The 22101-nt window shown below is 45.5% G+C and overlaps 1 protein-coding gene across 1 annotated transcript in view; it reads right to left on the bottom strand.

The window, feature by feature from the left end:
- The window catches only part of CACNA1H (calcium voltage-gated channel subunit alpha1 H), a 304694-nt gene that overhangs the window by 189423 nt on the left and 93170 nt on the right, over positions 1 to 22101 (bottom strand). Inside the window, exon 7 of the mRNA XM_033914172.1 lies at positions 17133 to 17919. Within this exon, the coding sequence (XP_033770063.1) occupies positions 17133 to 17919 (787 nt within the window). The remainder of the gene's footprint in view (positions 1 to 17132; positions 17920 to 22101) is intronic.

Raw genomic sequence — 22101 nt, 5'->3', positions numbered from 1 at the left:
GGAATAGAAGACACTAATACAGGGGTGTCCAACCTCCAGCACAAGGGCCGCATGCGGCCCCATAAAGTATTTTGTGCGGCCCTGGTCGAGGGCGATGCAGTGTTTTACTCTGCTGCCCCCTGGTGTTTACCGTCTTGCCGGCTCCCTCCTCTGTCTTGCTGCAGCATATGCGCGGCCCCCCAGAAAATTTTTTTCGGCCAACACGGCCCAGGGAAGCCAAAAGGTTGGACACCCCGGCACTAATGTAAGGTAATGTAAGAAAGGAATATCCACCCCTGGGCTCCCCTAAATTGCAGGGCTGGCTTTGCTACTTCCGCAGCCTACCAGTTTAAGAAATTTTATGAGCACTTAGGGCTCCTTTTACGAAGCTGCATTAGCCAGCCGCGCTAGCCGTTAGCGCCTCCTCTTGAGCAGGCGGTAGTTTTTTTGGATAGCGCGGGGGTTAGCGTGCACTATAAAGGTGCGTGCGATAAAGCCGCTAATGTGGCTTTGTAAAAGGAGCCCTTATTGTTGCTAACATTTCTGTTTTCTGTGTATGTAATTGGATTGTAATCCACACTGAGTTGTTTTCAGTTGCAGCAGAATTTAAATAGTTATTGTACTGTATACTGTGTTGCAGGGGTAGGGAACTCCGGTCCTCGAGAGCTGTATTCCAGTCGGGTTTTCAGGATTTCCCCATGCAAATGGATCTCATGCATATTCATTGGGGAAATCCTGAAAACCCGACTGGATTGCGGTCCTCGAGGAGGGACTTTGACACCCATGTTCTAGAGGTACTAGGACCACTCCTACTCATTTCTATAGTGCTACCAGACATACACAGCACTGTACATCAAAACAGAACAGACAGTCCCTGCTCCAAAGAGCTTACAATCTAGTCAAGGCAGACAAATTGGAGAAGAAGGTGCATCAATTCCCAGTGCCCAGGTGGGGGAATTACAGAGGGAATAAGACAGATATTGATGCTTAGAAGGTGGGTTGGAGTTTGGAATTCAGGCAGCTTCAGAGAAGGGGGTGGGGCTTGGAGTCTGGATTTGAAGATTGCTAGAAACGGAGCCTGATGTATCGAGTCTGGATTCCAGAATGTTATTGTTCTTTGAGGAGGGGTAGGGAACTCCGGTCCTCGAGAGCCGTATTCCAGTCTGGTTTTCAGGATTTTCCCAATGACTATGCATGAGATCTATTTGCATTCACTACTTTAATGTATATTCATTGGGGAAATCCTGAAAACCCGACTGGAATACGGCTCTCGCGGACCGGAGTTCCCTACCCCTAACCTAGAGTAACTGAGCATGCCTATGTGTGTAACCTATAGAATTCTATAAGGTGCCCATGTAAACACCCATTTGCATACTAGAGTTCTTCCATATTCCCTTAGAGCAGGAGTAGGGAACTCCGGTCCTCGAGAGCCGTATTCCAGTCTGGTTTTCAGGATTTCCCCAATGACTATGCATGAGATCTATTTGCATGCACTGCTTTCAATGCATAGTCATTGGGGAAATCCTGAAAACCCGACTGGAATACGGCTCTCGAGGACCGGAGTTCCCTACCCCTGCTGTATTGCGTTGGATTCAATTAGAGCATATGCCCATAGTGTTTTACATTTCAAATATGTTTATTGAAACGTTTATTCAAATAAAACAGAACAAATAGAACATAAGAATAGCCTTACTGGGTCAGACCCATGGTCATTCAAGCCCAGTAGCCCGTACTCACGGTGGCCAATCCAGGTCACCTGGCCAAAACCCAAGGTGTAACAATATTCCATGCTACCAATACAGGGCAAGAAGTGCTTAGGGGAGGGTTCTTTGAGTGGGCAGACTTGTTGGGCCGTCGGCTCTTTTCTGCCGTCATACTCTATGTATCTATGTCTTTCCCAATAACAGACTATGGACTTTTCCTCCAGGAACTTGTACATAATGATATAGAAACAATATTGAACACATGTAGGAAATGTGAAGGTATGCAAACACACAAGGCAACCCCGTAGATGTCAAAAGTGGAACCTGGAGAGGGAGGAAATAGTACCATGCTCAATTATTGAGAAATGACATCAGAATGCACCAGAAAATTGTAAATCGTCAGGAGTCAACGATAGGTAATGTAGGAGGAGTTGCCCTACAGTGAAAGATTAGAGAAACTGGGCCTCTTCTCCGTCGAACAGAGGAGATTGAGAGGGGACATGATCGAAACATTCAAGGTACTGAAGGGGATAGACTTAGTAGATAAGGACAGGTTGTTCACCCTCTCCGAGGTAGAGAGAACGAGAGGGCAACTCTCTAAAGCTGAAAGGGGATAGATTCCGTACGAACGTAAGGAAGTTCTTCTTCACCCAGAGAGTGGTAGAAAGCTGAAACGCTCTTCCGGAGTCTGTCATAGGGGAAAACTCCCTCCAGGGATTCAAGACAAAGTTAGACAAGTTCCTGCTGAACCAGAACGTATGCAGGTAGGGCTAATCTCAGTTAAGGTGCTGGTCTTTGACCAGCGTGCCGCCGCGTGAGCGGACTACCCAACAGCGGCAATTCTTATGTTCTTATGAACGTACGAAAGAGCCATACGGAAGAAAACTGGTCTGACCATTCTGGGAGGACTTTTCAGCGTGACACGCCAGCGCATCCCATCTCCACAGATGCCTGTTCAACCTTGCCTGATTTTGGAAAATTAAAGGGTGTCATCCTCCTCTCCACATTCTGTTGAGCTTGCAATAGCAGAACCAGCACACCTCTGTTTTAAAGTGCCCTTCATTCTGCCGTAAACCTCCCTGAACTTTCTTTACTTAGCTACCTCCACTCCCCCCCCCCAGCAAGAACCTGCTGTTCTTTCAAAGCACTACAGAGCCACGTCAGGACTTGTTTAATGGAGTGAGAACTGATTCCTGAGCTCACAGGGGGCCTTTATATTTGACCATTGGTGCAGACATCCAACTGCTCCCATGTAATTAAATTTTTACTCTTTTTATGGTTGAAGATTATTTGCATTTCCACCGAACCTAATGGTCCTTTCAAATAACGAGAGGAGGATGGAGGGAATCCGGAGCCTGATCTGTTACAGACATTTAATGATACTGCTGGTTTTTCTTTTCTTTCCCTGGAGCAAGCACTGGGGTGGGGAGAATGCTAATCTGACACTTAAACATGAAATACATTTAAGAAATCCCTAGCAAGGGTCAAATGACACTCAGAGTAACAATAGAAGTCACCCCCCCCCCCAAAATATAATGGGGAGGGTGGGGGTTAATAGTGTTTTATGTGTACTCTTGAGGACTATTAAGTGATATATTTATGATCTATTTGTTATATTATATTGATGCACTTATTGTACGTTTAAAAATGAATAAAGAATTTTTTTTAAAAAAGAAGTCACCCCCCCAAAAAAAGACAATATTAATGGTTAGCTGCTATTTATGATATATTATCTCAGACTGTATGTATAATTTGATAACTTTATTTAGCATATATAATTGCATACAACACATGCCATTCACTACGGGGCTCATAATCAAACCTTAAACACCTCTAAAAACCCGCCCGAGTTGGCACTTGGACGATCTAAAAAGACAGGTCGAGAGATGAGTAAAAGATTACCACAAGGTTGTGAGCCGGCGAGACAGGGAGGATAAGGGTATTATTCACAGAAATAGAGAGCGGGGGGAAGAGGGGAGAGACAGGTTTAGGTGGAAAGAGAAGCAGCTCAGTCTTGGCCATGTTTCATTTTAGATGATGGTGGGACATCCACATGTTGGACAAGCAGATTGAAACCCAGGATTGAATGTCTGTCGAGATTTCAGGTGTAGAGAGATACAGTGCGAGATTGGAGAAACTAGGCCTCTTCTCCCTTGAAAAGAGGAGACTGCGAGGGGACATGATCAAGCAAGTAAAACCCACACTTCTGAGCCTAAGGTAAGTGCCCATAATATACACAAAAAAACAGGAGTCACACTAGCGGGGATAGGTATCTCATCACAAATTTGGAGAGCAATGTATGTTAATGCACACAGCTTGGGCAACAAAATCCTGGAACTAGAAACAGAGATAAGGAATGCTGACCTTGACATAGTAGCAATATCCGAGACCTGGTTCACAGACTCGCATGGGTGGGATATGGTTATACCAGGCTACAATCTACTTCGTCGAGACAGAGAGGGCAAATTAGGAGGGGGGGTAGCACTTTACACTAAGGATAATATCAAAACTACCAGGATCACAGAGGTTAGATACACAGGGGAATCACTTTGGGTAAACCTGACCAGAGGGAATGAAAAATGCCTTTACCTCGGTGTGATATACAGGCCTCCGAGACAACAGGAAGACAAAGACAATGAATTGATTGAGGACATAGAGAACATCACCATGCGCGGTGACACAGTACTGTTAGGAGACTTCAATATGCCAGATGCAGACTGGAACACCCTCTCCGCGACTACAAGTGGTAGCAAAAGAATATTAACCTCCATAAAGGGTACACAACTCAAACAAATGGTATTAGAGCCCACCAGGGAAAAGGCAATACTGGACCTGGTACTCACAAATGGTGACAGTGTCTCGGAAGTATCAGTGGGAGACACGCTGGCATCCAGTGACCACAACATGGTATGGCTCAACCTCAGGAAAGGCTTCTCTAAATCAAACTCGGCAACGAGGGTCCTCAACTTTAAGGGCGCAGACTTCGACCATATGAGAGACTTTGTCCATCAGGAACTGCAAAATCATGCAGAAACTGACAATCCGGAAACTATGTGGTCATATATAAAATCCATTCTGAACGAAGCAACTAACCGCTACATAAATACAGTAAGCAAACACCGGAGAAACAAAAAACCACAATGGTTCAGCAATGAAATTTCTGGCCTCATTAAAAAGAAAAAAGAAGCATTTATCACTTACAAACATCTTGGAAAACAGGAGGCAAAAGAAGACTATCTGGCCAGATCTAAGGCTGTCAAAAAGGCAGTCAGGGAAGCCAAACTTCAAACAGAAGAAGATCTAGCAAGGAATATTAAAAAGGGGGACAAATCATTCTTCAGGTACATTAGCGACAGGAAGAGAAACAAAGATGGGATAGTACGCCTTAGGCAATCAGACGGAAACTACGCAGAATCTGATAATACCAAGGTAGAACTGCTTAACGAATACTTCTGCTCAGTATTCACCTGTGAAGCACCGGGAGCTGGTCCACAACTACAGCTAAGAGACATCCAAAATGACCTGTTTCATGATTACGAGTTTACACCCAGTAGCGTCTACCATGAACTTTCAAGACTCAAAGTAGACAAAGCCATGGGACCAGACAATCTACACCCCAGGGTACTCAGAGAGCTGAGTGAAGTTCTGGCTGAACCACTAGCCGTGCTCTTCAATCTTTCCATGCGCACGGGAAAAGTACCCCTAGACTGGAAAACAGCTAACGTAATTCCACTTCACAAAAAGGGCTGCAGAACAGAGACAGAAAATTACAGACCAGTGAGTCTTACATCCATAGTGTGCAAACTCATGGAAACACTGATCAAACAGAATCTTGACAAAATTCTAGACGAAGAAAATTTACGTGATCCACACCAACACGGATTTACCAGGGGAAGGTCCTGCCAAACTAATCTGATTGACTTCTTTGACTGGGTGACCAGTCATCTGGATGCCGGGGAGTCCCTGGACGTGATATATTTGGACTTCAGCAAAGCTTTTGATAGCGTCCCACACCGCAGGCTGTTGAACAAACTAAAATCGATGGGATTAGGAGATACATTCACTACATGGGTAAAGGATTGGCTAGATGGTAGGATTCAAAGGGTGATGGTAAACGGTACCCCCTCCAAAACGTCAGCTGTGACGAGTGGAGTACCTCAGGGCTCCGTCTTAGGGCCGATACTATTCAATTTATTCATAGGAGATTTGACCCAAGGGCTTAGAGGAAAAGTATCACTGTTTGCCGACGACGCCAAACTATGCAACATAGTAGGCAAAAGCAGTGTACCTGACTTTATGACGCAGGACCTACGGCAGTTGGAACAGTGGTCATCAACTTGGCAGCTAAGCTTCAATGCTAAAAAATGTAAAGTAATGCACCTAGGCAAAAAAACTCACACAGAACTTACACACTAAATGGTGAAACCCTGTCCAGTACCACGATAGAACGTGATTTAGGAGTGATCATTAGCAATGATATGAAGGCTGCAAATCAGGTGGAGAAGGCTTCGTCCAAAGCAAGACAAATGATGGGCTGCATCCGTAGGGGTTTTGTCAGCAGAAAACCTGAAGTCATAATGCCACTGTACAGATCCATGGTGAGACCTCATCTCGAGTATTGTGTTCAATTCTGGAGACCACACTACCGGAAAGATGTGTTGAGAATTGAATCGGTTCAGCGAATGGCTACCAGGATGGTCTTGGGGCTCAGGGATCTCACATATGAAGAAAGACTAAAAAAACTGCGGATGTACTCGCTGGAGGAGCGAAGAGAGAGGGGGGACATGATTGAGACCTTTAAGTATATCACGGGGCGTATAGAGATGAAAGATGATATCTTCAGTCTTACAGGGCCCTCGATAACCAGAGGACACTCGCTGAAAATCAGGGGAGGGAAATTTCAGGGTGATGCTAGAAAGTACTTCTTCACCGAAAGGGTGGTCGATCATTGGAACGAGCTGCCTCAGCAGGTGATTGAGGCCAACAGCGTGTCAGATTTTAAGAGAAAATGGGATATTCACATGGGATCAATAGGGGAGTAAAAGTCAGGGAGTGGGTCATTGGTATGGGCAGACTCGATGGGCTATAGCCCTTTTCTGCCGTCAATTTCTATGTTTCTATGTTTCTATGATCGAAACATTCAAAATACTGAAGGGAATAGACTTAGTAGAGAAAGACAAGACTGTTCACCCTCTCCAAGGTAGGGAGAACGAGAGGTCATTCTCTAAAGTTAAAAGGGGATAGATTGTGTACAAACGTAAGGAAGTTCTTCCTCACCCAGAGAGTGGTTGAAAACTGGAACACTCTTCCGGAGGCTGTTATAGGGGAAAACACCCTCCAGGGATTCAAGACAAAGTTAGACAAGTTCCTGCTAAACTGGAACGTACGCAGGTGAGGCTGGACTCATTTAGAGCACTGGTCTTAGACCTAAGGGCTGTCGCGTGAACGGACTACTGGACACGATGGACCACTGGTCTGACCCAGCAGTGGCAATTCTTATGTTCTTAGATCTGCGAGTCGTCGGCATAGAGGTGATACTGAAAGCCATGGGAGAAGACTGGAGCACTAAGCACATAGCATCTTCATATGAGTGACATACATTGCAACTTTATTAACTGAGGTGACATGTACACAACATATACTGTATATGGTAAATTTTACAGACATACATGCACATCAGTAGGAAAGAGAGCGCCTTAGCCAGAGCGTGACTCTTCCCTGTAGGTACAGCTCTGCGTTGTCAAATCATTGGCTATGTGTTTTAGGGGTTGCATGAGGAGTCATATACCTAGCTTGGTTGCCACCTAGGGTAGAGCACTTCCTCTTCCAGGCGCATCACCCCCTCCCCCCATCCAAGAGTTGCAGTCTATGTGTTTGTGCCATTGGCTTTGTCAGTCTCCTGCCCTGGAATAGGAAGCTGATGTCAGAGGGAACAGGGGTTGGCAGAGCCGACACCAACATGCATGGAGGCTGTGGCTTCACGACTACTCGATGCATCCAGGGTGGATCGCAATCACCCATTGCCTTACCCCCACTATGGATGAGTAACAGTCACATTTACAGATGCAACCAGCATCTAAAGTTTATACCGGGGTGTCCAACCTTTTGGCTTCCCTGAGCCACATTGGCCCAAAAAAAAGTTTCTGGGGGGGGGCCGCACAAACGCGCAAGCAAGACAGAGGAGGGAGCCGGCAAGACAGTAAACACCCGGGGGCAGCAGAGGAAAACACTGCATCGTACTCAACTGGGGCCACACAAAATACTTCACGGGCCGCAGGTTGGACACCCCTGGTTTATACAATTATTCTGTACATGTTCTGAATGCTTACTTTTAGGCATGTCTATCCCCAGACAATTTTAAAGGCTTTCTGTTGAATGCACATAATTGCTTTGTAAATCAGTTAAGAGCACGGTGAGGCCTCAAAAAATCTTTTCCCTTCTTTCTCTTCCTTTTCCTTGCTTAGGTGTGGCCACCGCAGGCCAAAGAGGTCAAAGATTATGGAGTGTTTCCGCGATTGTCTTTTTCTAGCTTATTGGAATAACAGGGAGATGATGCTTGAAAATTTATTTTAAGAATTCCTATGCTGTCTAAGGCCTAAATGGTTTACATGGTATTTCATACATAAATTTGTAAAAAGAAAATAAAAAACACGTAAACATGAATGAGCAAATCCTCAGAAAATCAGCAGTCACAAGGAATCAATAGGGTTGCCCGATCCCAATTTTCCTTTCATAAAATCTGGGCCCTGGCCCCGCCCCAGGCTCGCCTAGATATGCCCATCCCCGCCCCCAAGCCCGCCCTAGCCCCGCCCCACCCCAGCCCCGCAACCTGCTCTTGTCCGGCAGGGAGGAATTCTGTGCATGCGTGGACTTCCTACCTGCCCGACACAGTTTTTCAATACCCGGACAAAGTGCCAGGTTTTGAAAAGCCGGGTTTTGAAATCTGGACGTCTGGTATCCCTAGGAATCAATTTCTAGAAAAAGGCATTTACAAACAACTGCGGTGTAAGTAATTTCCTAAATGTGCCCCCTTTTTCACCACATTTCCGTAACTGACTCACGAGTGAGTTCCACGATTTAACCTCTGCACCACTAAAGGTCATTGCGCTGGTCTCTCAACAATATTTTGGGTTAACATTTGCCTTTAATAAAATAATGCAAGGAAGATTTAAAACGTTTGGCCGAGAAATATTTTAAGAAGCGCTGAACAATTTCTTTAGCAGACGAAAAATTGCAGCCAGAAGGGTACACTTCACAAAACTTACAACGTCTGTAAAAACTCACGTTTGGACCGCTGGCCTGAAATCACTTTTGAGTGTTGCATGATTTAAGAGCCCCAAAAGAACAAATCGTCCTCATTTGTAATTTCCTCTTCCCAAAGAGAGAGAGAGAGAGAGATTGTCTTGCAATCAGAGGCTTCCCTCACAGACAGTTGGCCCTTTCCAGGAAGTGGTGTCGCTCCTGATCTCGACCGAAGTATTTATGCATCAATTTGCAAATGGATGCCATTATACTCAAGTGTTTACCTTTTGCTTGCAACGAGACCACTGCTCCTGATTTGATTCCACTCTGCTACATTTAGGTGAGAGCGGAGGGTAACGAGTTACTCAGCCATGAATTTATTAAAATTCTGAGTGATGCCAGAAATATCAGCTACTGCAAAACTGCAAAATTATGGCCTAATCACTTCAGTTCGCCATGGAACATTAGCCCATGTTAGTTATGTGAATCTGTGTCCAACAGGTTAAAGTGTACACCAGGAAATAAGGAGGGGGTGAGAACAAATGTTGAGAAGGCAATGTTCCAGTGGCAGCGGCCAGAATATCTGTAAATGCTGAATTAAGCTTAGATATTCAGTGTTGACATGTACCAGCATTGAGACCCCGATTCTACCATGTTTCCCCCAAAATAAGACTGCTACTATTAATTATTTCTAGAGTGCTATCGGACGCACGCAGAGCTGTACAGAGTCACAAAGAAGACAGTCCCTGCTCGAAAGAGCTTACAATCTAAACAGGCAAGACAGACAACCAGGATGCCAGGGATACAGTTAAGGGGAAGGGTTAATCTGCTGGATGGGTTGGAGGGCAGAGGAGTAGGGTTAAGGATTTGAAGGATATATCAAAAAGGTGGGTTTTAAACAAGAGAAGGGCCTTGACGGACAAACTCCGGTAATTTAATCCAGGCGTAGGGGGCAGCTAGATGAAAGGAAGAAAGTCTGGAATTGGCAGTAGGAGGAGAAGGGTAACGTTAAGAATGATTTATCTGAGGAACGGAGTTCTTTGGGAGGTGTATAAGGAGAGAGAAGCGAGGAGAGATATTGAGGGTCAGCAATAAGATCTTGAACTGTATGCGATGGCAGATAGGGAGCCAGTGAAGTGACTTAAGGAGAGGGGTGACATGAGTTTTGCACAGATTGCGAGGGGAGAGGCGACACTGAGGGATCCCAGTTAGGAGTAGATTGCAGTAATCTAAGCATGAGGTTATATTAATTTGGGGTCTATAAAATGCACTAGGGCTTATTTTCGGGGATGTCTTATTTTTTCATGTACATCATCTCTCCCTTCCTCTCCTCTACCCCAATTCTTCCTTTTTCCTCCCCTCCCTCCCATCCCCCTGTGCAGCAGAACCCCGCCGACCCTCCCATCGTGCGACTGACAAATCTCCGTTCCGAGGCCTCCAAAAACAGCAACGGCAGCAGCACTCTGAACGGGCTGCTTTGCAGCCTTCCTCTGCTGCATCACTGATGACATCATCAGTGATGCGGCAGAGGGAAGGCCCTAGCGGGCAGGCCAGAAGCAGCCTGCTTACCACTGCTACATTAGGTTGGAGTCGGAGGTGAGCCAAATCAGCATCGAATCGGGGGGGGGGGGGGGGAGCGAGCGAATCATCGTTGAATCTCATCGCGGTATCGGCAGCAGTTCCCACACGCTGCCTGCCACTGATTGGGGGAGGAAAACAGATCCATTTAATTGAATCAGGAACTGCTACCACGTACCCCCAACAAGCGGCTCACGTACCCCAAGCATGTTGAGAAACACTGCTGTAGCCAACCCTTCCTACTTGCTCTGCTTATGGCATGGAGCTAGTTAGTTTGCAAAATTTGATTGTTCCTTATGAAAATACACGGCCTGGAAAGTATGGAAGGCAAGAGTCTGAAGTTATTAGCTGTTCGGTCTTTCTTTTTCAGGCACAGTAAGCTGTGACTTTATAGGACGCCAGCAATAAAAATAAGCAAATGTTATAGCCGCTCACATTTCACTGACTTCTCACTGAGCCTTCTGAATTCTTTCTGTGACAGCCTGTTCTCCCCTGGGATATGTGCAAAAAAAAAAAAAAAGAAAAGGCTGCAGCTTGCTCTAATGAGTCAGCGAGAAGCTGGACTACTTTTACTTTTTTTTTCTTTTCTTCTTTCATATTTTTCTGAAAGCGCAAGGCACGGACAAAGGATCCAAAATCAGACATAAATGAATTCTTAAGAAGTCTCTCCGTGTTCTTTGGAGAACAACAGGCAAAGCTGACTGGCAGGGGAGTCTGGTCGCTGCAAGAGATTCAAGCACAGACTGGTTCCCCTGCACTCGCCACGGCATATAATGATTCAAGAAAGGATATAAAAAAAAAAAAAACAGACTTGCTTTGAGGCTTAACAAAAAATAAGACAACTTATGATATATCTACCATACAGCAGAACAGATTAAGAAAGCTTTGGCATAGAAGTGATTTTCATCTCTCCTTTTCAGAGTTTGTAATTTTTTTTTTTTTTGCACATTTTATCTTTTTTTTGCACCAAACTGTGCTGCAAATTTGCTCTTTTGCAGCAACTGCCTTAATGCAAATTGCTAATATGTATTTCCAGGGGTAGGGAACTCCGGTCCTCGAGAGCCGTATTCCAGTCGGGTTTTCAGGATTTCCCCAATGAATATGCATGAGATCTATTTGCATGCACTGCTTTCAATGCATATGCACTGGGGAAATCCTGAAAACCCGACTGGAATACGGCTCTTGAGGACCGGAGTTCCCTACCCCTGATTTAGCCCAATATCCCGAGAACAACTCATATAACCCAAGTGCTGAAGCAACTGCATTGGCCACCCATGAATTTAGTTTCACATTTCCACCGGCTCTTGTAAAAGGATTTTTGGAAATTTATCAGCCTAGAACAGGGGTGTCCAATGTCGGTCCTCGAGGGCCGCAATCCAGTCGGGTTTTCAGGATTTCCCCAATGAATATGTATGAGATCTATTAGCATACAATGAAAGCAGTGCATGAAAATAGATCTCATGCATATTCATTGGGGAAATCCTGAAAACCCGACTGGATTGCGGCCCTCGAGGACCGACATTGGACACCCCTGGCCTAGAAGGTGTCAAAATCAGAAAATAGTATGAAACTGAACTTAGAGCAGGGGTATCAAAGTCCCTCCTCCAGGGCCGCAATCCAGTCGGGTTTTCAGGAATTCCCCAATGAATATGCATGAGATCTATTACCATACAATGAAAGCAATGCATGCAAATAGATCTCATGCGTATTCATTGGGGAAATCCTGAAAACCCGACTGGATTGCGACCCTCGAGGACCGACATTGGACACCCCTGGCCTAGAAGGTGTCAAAATCAGAAAATAGTATGAAACTGAACTTAGAGCAGGGGTGTCAAAGTCCCTCCTCCAGGGCCGCAATCCAGTCGGGTTTTCAGGAATTCCCCAATGAATATGCATGAGATCTATTACCATACAATGAAAGCAATGCATGCAAATAGATCTCATGCGTATTCATTGGGGAAATCCTGAAAACCCGACTGGATTGCGGCCCTCGAGGACCGACATTGGACACCCCTGGCCTAGAAGGTGTCAAAATCAGAAAATAGTATGAAACTGAACTTAGAGCAGGGGTGTCAAAGTCCCTCCTCCAGGGCCGCAATCCAGTCGGGTTTTCAGGAATTCCCCAATGAATATGCATGAGATCTATTACCATACAATGAAAGCAATGCATGCAAATAGATCTCATGCGTATTCATTGGGGAAATCCTGAAAACCCGACTGGATTGCAGCCCTCGAGGAGGGACTTTGACACCCCTGGCTTAGAGGGTACAATGTCAATCTCTCGTGTTAGGATTGGTGCAGCGGTGCCGTCTGTGGCAGGTGGCAAGCTTTGGAATGAGTTGCCTGGGATTTAGCGATACTGAGCTGGGAGGATGGATTTTAAGAAAATGCTGAAAACTCAATTGTTTTTAAGCGCTTCCTGTGTTAGGTTTTTTTTTCCTTTTTTACGAGTGCTGTTCTGCAATTGTGTTCATCTGTGGTGCTTAACCTGTTATGATTGTCATCTTTGTAAACCGTGTAGTTAATATACGGTCTACAAATTTTTAAATAAATAAATCGGTACATGGTCAGCACTGCTGACGACGGGCATTAGAATATTTTTAAAAAATTTTTAAATCAGGGTTACTTATAGTTACAAATGTAGTGGTGAAGAAGTGTTTTTTTGCACTTTGGAAATTAAGGACCATTAAAAATTATTTTGACCCTTTATCATTTAGAATATTTTGGAGCAGTCTTTGGTATTATCTACCTTGGACTATTGCAATATCGTTTATATGGGCGTACCTAAAAAAAAACAGTGAGAAAATTAAGAATAGTTCAGAACACGGCTGTCCGCTTGATATTTGGATTGAAGAAAAGCGACCAGGTTAGTCCCTGCTACACTGGTTGACTGTAGAGGCACGAATAATGTTCAGGTTTTCTTGTGTCTGTTTCAATCTGGTCTGGGGATTAGCTCCCACTTATCTTCTATCTCATTTCGCGCTGTGTAGTCCAACAAGGACAACCAGAAATTGTAATCTTTTTGCATACCCAAGCATCACTGGCTGTAAATACAAATCCTTCTTAGCTAAAACTCTCATGTATCAAGCAAGTAAAGAGCAGTCTTGGTTAGGTAACTATATTATTTTATTTTATTTTTATTTTATTTTATTTCTTATATACCGCTAAACTCCGTTAGGATTCTAAGCGGTTTAACGGAGCTAGGGTGACTTATGGCGCCTTCAGGAAAGAAATTAAAATGGCATGTTTGATAGATTTATCTCCTAAACAGAAGCTACACTAAAAATTCCAACAATTGTACTATATCTATTCCTGTATAACTTGTATAACATGTCGTACTCTTATAATCTTTTACTGTGTACATTATAATTCGCTGATTGTCCAGCTCTCTATGGTGTGAACTGCCTAGAAGTCATCCGACTATGGCAGTATAGAAGAATAAAGTTATTATTATTATGTAATGAGCTTTGTCGATATTTCTGGGGAGTGGTTTAGGGTGAAGCAAGGAGAGGAGAAAAATTCCACACATTTAGCAGCAAAAAAAGTGTAAGTTAAACTTACCCAGCAGTCGAACGTTTAAAAAGAAGACGCGATTATCTGCGGTGATCACCTGTGCGGAAGGCAGTGCGCAGGTTTTTAAATGTACGAAAAAAGAAGGCATCGGCTGGGCATTCTTTCAAGAATACCTGCACATCAGTGCCTTTGCACGCATAACCCCAGGGCTCATTTTGTTACGTTGGCCTGGGACTTGGAGGAGTACCTGGTAGCTCTAACCATGAAATTCACTTTCCCCTGGACAGCTGAACTCTCTCAGGAAGATAGACCCTCTACATCACGGCTATCGTGCACACCTGGTTATAACATATGCCACCGTACGCACGTCACTGTGGCTGCTGATTACAAAGTAGTGCTACATCCATGTGAAGCCGCTCTTCTTCATGTATGTGTATTTAGTGGGGGGTGATATTTAGCTACTAAGCCATACAATGTACTAACCTCGGATATTCAATGGCAGGGCAAATGCAGCTTCCGACTTTGAATATCCGGGTAAGTCCACTGAACAGGAAGTTAGCCAGGAAGTTAGTGGCTGATGTTCAAACAAACGCCCAAAAACTCATTGCATGAAGTTAAGGAAGTTATTTTGCAGTTGCTTAGATGATCAGCAGAATGAAAATTGCTGCTCTCCGGCTAAGTTGGTGCTCCGCCCCCGGGAGTGGCCTAGTGGTTAGAACGACAGCCTCAGCACCCTGAGGTGGTGGGTTCAAACCCACGCTGCTCCTTGTGACCCTGGTCAAGTCACTTAATCCCCCCGTTGCCCCAGGTACATTAGAAAGATTGTGAGCCCACCCGGGACAGACGGGGAAAATGCTTGAGCACCTGAATAAATTCATGTAAACCATTCTGAGCTCCCTTGAGAGAAGAGTAAAGAAAATGAAATAAATAGTGTGAAAAGTTTCAGCCTCTGAGAACCAGAGCTGGTAGTGTGATGTCATAATGCCTCATTCCACCAATAACAGCCAAACTCATCAGTGATGTCACAAAGGCTTCACTGTCCTACATTCTGATTTCTAGAGTAGTTCAGTGGTTACAGCTACAGCCTCAGCACCCTGAGGTTGTGGGTTCAAACACCATGCTGCTCCTTGTCACTTAATCCTCCATGGCCTCAGGTATGTTAGATATACTATGAGCCCACTGGGACAGATAGGGAAATACTTTAGTACCTGATTGTAAACCGCTAACCTTGATAGGCGGTATATAAATACCTAAAAAAAAATAAAAATAAAAACATCCCAAAATAACGGGGTGTGGATGGGTGGAACTGGGCGGACATGGGGGAGGGGCAGTGGATGAGAGGAGAGTTAAAGTTGACCTGGAAGGAAGAAATCACTGTTCCCTCTAAGTTGAGTGGGTGTCCTTCAAGCACATTACTACCAGTAGGGGGTGATACGTCAATATTGTGTTTTCAAATGCTAGGGACAGGTAGGTTCCCTAGAGCAGTGGTTCCCAACCCTGTCCTGGAGGAACACCAGGCCAATCGGGTTTTCAGGCTAGCCCTAATGAATATGCATGAGAGAGATTTGCATAGGATGGAAGTGATAGGCATGCAAATTTGCTTCATGCATATTCATTAGGGCTAGCCTGAAAACCCAATTGGCCTGGTGTTCCTCCAGGACAGGGTTGGGAACCACTGCCCTAGAGTCTGACAGAGCTTGCCTGCCCCTCACTCCTGAAAATGTGATAGTGAAACAGCACCACCCACTGGCAGGACTGAAGATGGAGGACTCCCACTCAGCTTAGAGCAGTGTCCCGCAAACTTTGTCGAGCCGCAGCACACTAAACGTAGTGGCCGCGGCTCGAGGCATCCCGAAGTGCATGATGTCAACACAATAACATCACATGCTTGCACGAAGGCCCTCCAGACGGGCCCTGAACCGCCAATGGGGGTGCCGGCAAGGAAGACACCCAGAGAGGCACTGGCTGATTGCCTACAGGATGTGCCTTGTCGTGAGAGGCACATCCTGTAGGTAGTGAGTTGGAGCCGGTACATTTCCTTCTCCCCAGTGTCTCAGGAGGTACACAGTTTGCGATACACTGGCTTAGAGGAAACAGTGGGAGAGATACTGCAAACATGGAGGGGTAGGGTGGAGAGAAAAGGAAGAACAGACAGTCAACATCTTGGTTGGGGAGGATGATCGGTAAGGAAATAGGAGAAGCTGAACAGTTTGGGGGGGGAAGGGTTGGGAAATAAGGGTAGATGCTGAATGTCTCAAGGTGAATGGCAGGAAACACCTTGAAGGGAGGTGGGGAGGAAGGAAGAAAGGGAGATTCTGAACCCCCCGGGAGAGGAGTAGAGAAAGGAAGAGCAGATGCTGAACACTTCAGGAGAGAGGAGGAAGGCAGGGGGAAAGGGAATTGCTAGACACCTGGAGGAATAGGGAAGGTAAAAGGTTATCCACGAGGGGGGGGAAGGGGGGAGGCATTACTTTCAAGATTAAAACCTCTGATTTTACAGATATCTCTAGGGATAAGCCAGAGCAATCTTGTTTCCTTAAAAAAATACATCTACTTATTAGTTGGGTATTTTCTTTCCCTCGGAGCTACAAGGCCAGTTTGAAAAGAGTCCCAGAGCTATTAGTTCCAGAGAAAATCTTTTCACCCACTAGATGGCTCATGACTTTGGATTCTGACCTTGACACGGGGGTTCTCATGTTTGTCAGCTCTTCAGGGAATGCACAATGAGAAATTTGCAAGCCCTACCCCCATGCTATGCAAATCTATCTGATTCATAGTCATTGTGACTAGCCAGGCAAATCCCAAAGACCCCTAACATGATAACAGTGTTGGAGCAATGGAAAAAGCGACACTTTCTTTTACTAAACAGGCCAATGGATTGCCCTCTATGCTAGTTATCCTTATTTGTGTAGCATGCAGGCTCCTTCTCAGTTATAAAAGAAGAGAAAACAAAAGGATAATATATTTGCAGGCTGTACAATGAACTCGCTTAGCATGTAATCGAAGGTATCTAGCTAAATCTTAAATGAACTTTGCTGCCTGGCAAATCGGTTCACTGAGATTTTCTGTTCATCTTCCCAGTAACTTTATAAAGAATATAATGTATGTTTTCCATACCATGCTCTCCTATCAAGTGATGGAGTTTCTCATAGGGGTCAGCCTTCAAACTCCCTGGACTGTTGATCACAGGAACTGAACCGCTGTTGCTTTTCTTGATTTGGGGCACTGCCGTAGAGATGCTTTTGCTGGTCGGGGAAGGTAAGATAGTTGGATAGTTCATGTTGCTATAATTTTTGAGCCCAACAGAGAGTTTAAAATTTGCTGGAGGGTTGGAAGGCTTGCCCTTCATTTGGGGACCTTCCACGTGGCAGTCAGCATGGTAAATGCTATGGACGGACTCACTGCTCGGGGGAGGGCTTTGAAGGTTGGGGGATGGAGGTGGAAGTGCCAGTCGATCTTTAGGCTTCATGATCTTCATTTCCAGGTCACAGACCTCAGGGCTTGACCTGGGTCCTCTGGGACTCCCGTTGCTGATGTGGTAGTGATGGTGATGATGGTGGTGGTGGTGGATCAGATGATGGATTGATGTCATCCTCCGCTTACTCCTGCGGTTACGGCCCTGCCCATTCATTGCGCTGTTGGGGTTGACCTTTTTCCGGCGCTTGTTCTGCCAGTTGATGTAGAGTCGGAAAGTCCGCCGTTTGACCTTCCTGCAGATGTGGCAAATGTACTTAAGGAGCTCCTCATAGCAGCTGCCCGGTTCTGAGAAGCTGGCGATTGTGCTGTCGTTGGAAAGGTAACGGGCCCGCTGTTCTTGCATTAGCTGGTTTTCCCGCTGCTTTGTTTCAGAAAATTGTGTTGCTATCACAACCAGGCACAAGTTAATCATGAAGAAAGACCCGACCTAGGAACGAAGAAAACAAGATTTATTTGGAAAGGAAATATAGAGACAACAATTAACAAAACATAGGTGTATTACTTTTCCAGATCAACCAATAGGTTCATGACAGCAACATAATGGACTGGCAGACAAAAAGCAAAAAACATGGCAGCGTCAAGAGGCCAACATGTGTTGAACAGAAGATCCTCCTAGTTGACGATGCAAATCCCAGTTGGTCCTGGAGGCCATTGGCATAGCGAGAGTGAGTGGTGCCTGGGGCAGAAACGTCTCTCCCCCCCTCTTCTTTGCTCCCCCGCTCCTTCTTGGCCTACCCTGCCGTGCGCTGCCCCTGTCGTGTCTGCTCTCCCTCCGATGTCACTTCCTAGGCGGGGGACCCGGAAGTGACATCACAGAGAACCGACACCAGTGCGGGCAGCAAGTTCATGATGCTGCTTGCGCTGGGAATATTAAAGAGGCATGAGGGAAGGGAAGCAAGGGGGGGGGGTCAGAAAGGAGCGGGGTGGGGGTGGGTCAGAAAGGAGAGGAGGACGGTGCCAGTGCCCCTACCAAGACAGCGCCCCACACCCATACTATGCCAGTGTTGGAGGCACCCCATCCAGCCAGGTTTTCAGCATATCCACAATGAAATATCTGATTAAATCTCACTGGCTCCCAATTAACCACCGTATTACTTTTAAAATTTTACTCTTAGTATTTAAAACCCTTTCCACTAATGAATCTCAATTCATTGATACATTTCTTATCCCTTATAGTACATCGGAACTCGACGACATGATATTATTTTCAGTGATGGCTCCGCAACTTTGGAACACTTTGCCTCAGCATGTAAGAGAGGAAAATGATTTGAGTCGTTTTAAAAGTAACTTAAAGAGTTTCCTTTTTAAAGATGCTTTTAATCTTTAAATTATGTTCAAATTTTATATTAGTTTCCTTCCAGGTTTCCACTTTTCCCTCCCTAATGTTCTCCTCTGTACTTGAAAGCATTGAATTGTAGTTCTGTCCCTTCTTACCTTGTGTATTGATTAGTCTGTAAGTCGGTTGGTCTAACCCAGGGGTGTCCAACCTTTTGGCTTCCCTGGGCCGCATTAGCCGAAAAAAATGTTTCTGGGGCCGCACAAACGTGCAAACGCTGCAGCAAGACCGAGGAGTGAGCCGGCAAGACGGTCAACACCCGGGGGCAGCAGAGGAAAACACCGCATCGCCCTCGACCGGGGCCACACAAAATACTTCACTCCTGGTCTAACCCATTATTTTAAATGGAATGTCTAAATATATGCTTATATTTTTATTAATGTTGCATTTCGCTTAGTAAAACTAAAGAAGCGATTCATCTAACTAAAATAAAATAAAACTTGAAAACTTTACAGGTAGATTTTATCGTCGATTGCACTGGCTTCCAGTTGAGGCACGGGTTAAATTTAAGCTGGGCTGTATCTGTTTTAAGGCACTAACAGGCTCAATTCCTGTCATTACAAACTCTAAACATCCCAGAAAATCTCACTCATTATTTTCTTTCCCTTCTGTTAAGGGATGTAAATACACTTCCCCCTCCCCATTCGCGGTTTCCCTACTCGTGATTTCACATAATAGCAATTTTTTTTGGGGGGGAGGAGGAGGAATCCCCCCTCCCATATTTTTGTCTTCCCCCCGGCATCCTGGCCTTACCTGGTGGTCTAGCTGGTTTTCGGGGCAGGAGCGATCTTCCTACGCTCCTGCCCCGTGCAGATAGCCATTAAGAAATGGCTGTGGGGAGTTCCCGTAGTCTCTCGAGAACCAGCTAGACCACCAGGTAAGGCCAGGATGCCAGGGGAAGGCGGAAGGGAGGCGGGGGTGGGTCAGAGCCGGATATTCGTGGTTTTTCGCCATTCGCGGTCCGGCTCTGCCCCTATCCCCCGCATATAACGAGGGAGAAGTGTATAAGAAATTTCAGGAACGACTATTATCTTTTCAGGCAGCCTCATGGACTAAATTCATATCAACAATTTCGACGTGCCTTAAAGACGTATCTTTTTAGGGCATTTTTTGGAAGTTAGATATTGGATGTTTATTCACTTGTATTATTAGTCTTTGTGAACCGCATAGAACTTCATGGTATTTGCGGTATATAAGTGCGCTTTATGTTATATAGTGCATGTAGGGTTGCCAGAGTTTCCTTTTGGAAAATCCAGACCCTCCTAGCTCCGCCCTCGGTCCACCCAGTTTTTCCCATCTCCGCCCTAATCCTGCCCCCCAAGCCCGCCCTAGCCCCCGCTGCCTGCTCTTCTCGGGCATGCGTGGACGTCCTCCCTGCCCGACACAGCTTGTCAAAACCCGGACAAAGGGCCGGGTTTTGAAAAGCCGTCCGAACCCCCGGACATGTCCTCGAAAGGCAAAAGGAGGACATGTCCGGGGTAACCCTAAGTGCATGCATGATCGAAACATTCAAGGTACTGAAGGGAATAGACTTAGTAGATAAGGACAGGTTGTTCACCCTCTCCAAGGTAGAGAGAACGAGAGGGCACTCTCTAAAGTTGAAAGGGGATAGATTCCGTACAAACGTGAGGAAGTTCTTCTTCACCCAGAGAGTGGTGAAAAACTGGAACGCTCTTCTGGAGGCTGTTATAGGGGAAAATACCCTCCAGGGATTCAAGACAAAGTTAGACAAGTTCCTGCTGAACAAGAACGTACGCTGGTAGGGCTAGTCACAGTTAGGGAGCTGGTCTTTAACCATAGGGCCGCCACGTGAACGGACTGCAGGGCACGATGGACCACTGGTCTGACCCAGCAGCGGCAATTCTTATGTTCTTATGTTCAAATCTCTCTCATGCATATTCATTGTGGATATCTTGAAACTGATTGTCTGGGGGCCTCCAGGACTAGGTTTGGGAACCACTCTTCTAATGATTAACCCTGCTATGCTGTCAGCTCCCCAAATTGAAAGGTGCGTGGCTTTTTCCTCTGTATATCTTGTGCTTTCAGATTCCAAGTGATGGCCCAGCCAAACTGCACGTCAGCCTCAAATAGCTATTCTTTGCCTAGGTCAGTTCCAATTGCATATCGTCGTTTATTAAAATCTGCTAGCTCGCCTTTTCTGAATTCAGGTCATGGCAGCGTACAGACTAAAAATCAAAAAGAAAGGAATGTCATCCTATTTCTGGAAAAGACAAGTGTGTGGAGAGCAACATTCATACCTTAGAGCAGGGGTGTCAAAGTCCCTCTTCGAGGCCGCAACCCAGTCGGGTTTTTAGGATTTCACCAATGAATATGCATGAGATCTATTTGCCTGCACTACTTTCGTTGTATGCTAATATATCTCATGCATATTCTTGGGGGGAAATCCTGAAAACCCAACTGGATTGTGGCCCGGGACTTTGACACCCCGGCCTTAGAGGAAAACTTTTCTAACTAAAAAATAAAAAAAAAAGCTTGCATAATTAACCAATACAACTTCTGTGGACTTTCATAGGCCGTACTTCGCCAGATTGCTTTGTAAAGTGAAAAAGAAGGATGACGTAACGTCTCTCCTCATCCATCTTCATCGGCTTCCTGACGTCAGTGTCAAATTCTTTTGTTTGGCACATAAGGTTCTGCATCTTGGTATTCCTTCATACCTGTCCAGCATTACTACCCCTTAAACACCTTCTCGGGCCTTGCAGACCATTGCCGCTAATCATTTAACCCCTCCCCCCTTTTACAAAACTGCAATAGCGTTTTTTAGTGCAGGCCAGTATGCTGAATGCTCTGCACTGCTCCCAACACTCATAGAGTTCCTCCTATGAGTGTCGGGAGCAACGCAGAGCATTTAGCGCACCGCTATCAGGGTTTTAAAAAAGGAGAGGGGGGGGGGTTAGTTCTACCATCACCCATATTAGCACATCATGAATCGACTTGCTCTGCAGCCTATTATTTCGGAGCTCTATCTCTTCCCATCCTATCTTTCTTTGGAGCAGTCATTCATAAAATTTAAGCCATTGTTAAAATGTTATTACAGTACTCCCCTGAAATTTGCGGGGGTTCCGTTCCAGGAACCCCTGCGAATTTGCCTGTCAAAAGGCAGGGGAGGCAGGAGAGGGCAGCTGGAGCGCTGACGGGCGAAGAAAATCACTCGCGGTCTGCTCCGACCGCCTCTTCCTGTAGCAAAGTCGGGCTACACCAATTAGGAGCTGCTTCGACACGCAGCTCCTGATTGGTGTAGCCTGATTTTAC

The sequence above is a fragment of the Geotrypetes seraphini genome, chromosome 11 (genome assembly GCF_902459505.1).
Source record: "Geotrypetes seraphini chromosome 11, aGeoSer1.1, whole genome shotgun sequence".
Classification (NCBI taxonomy): Eukaryota; Metazoa; Chordata; class Amphibia; order Gymnophiona; family Dermophiidae; genus Geotrypetes; species Geotrypetes seraphini.
The sequence above is the reverse complement of the archived record's forward strand: the minus strand, read 5'-3'. Positions and strand labels throughout refer to the sequence as shown.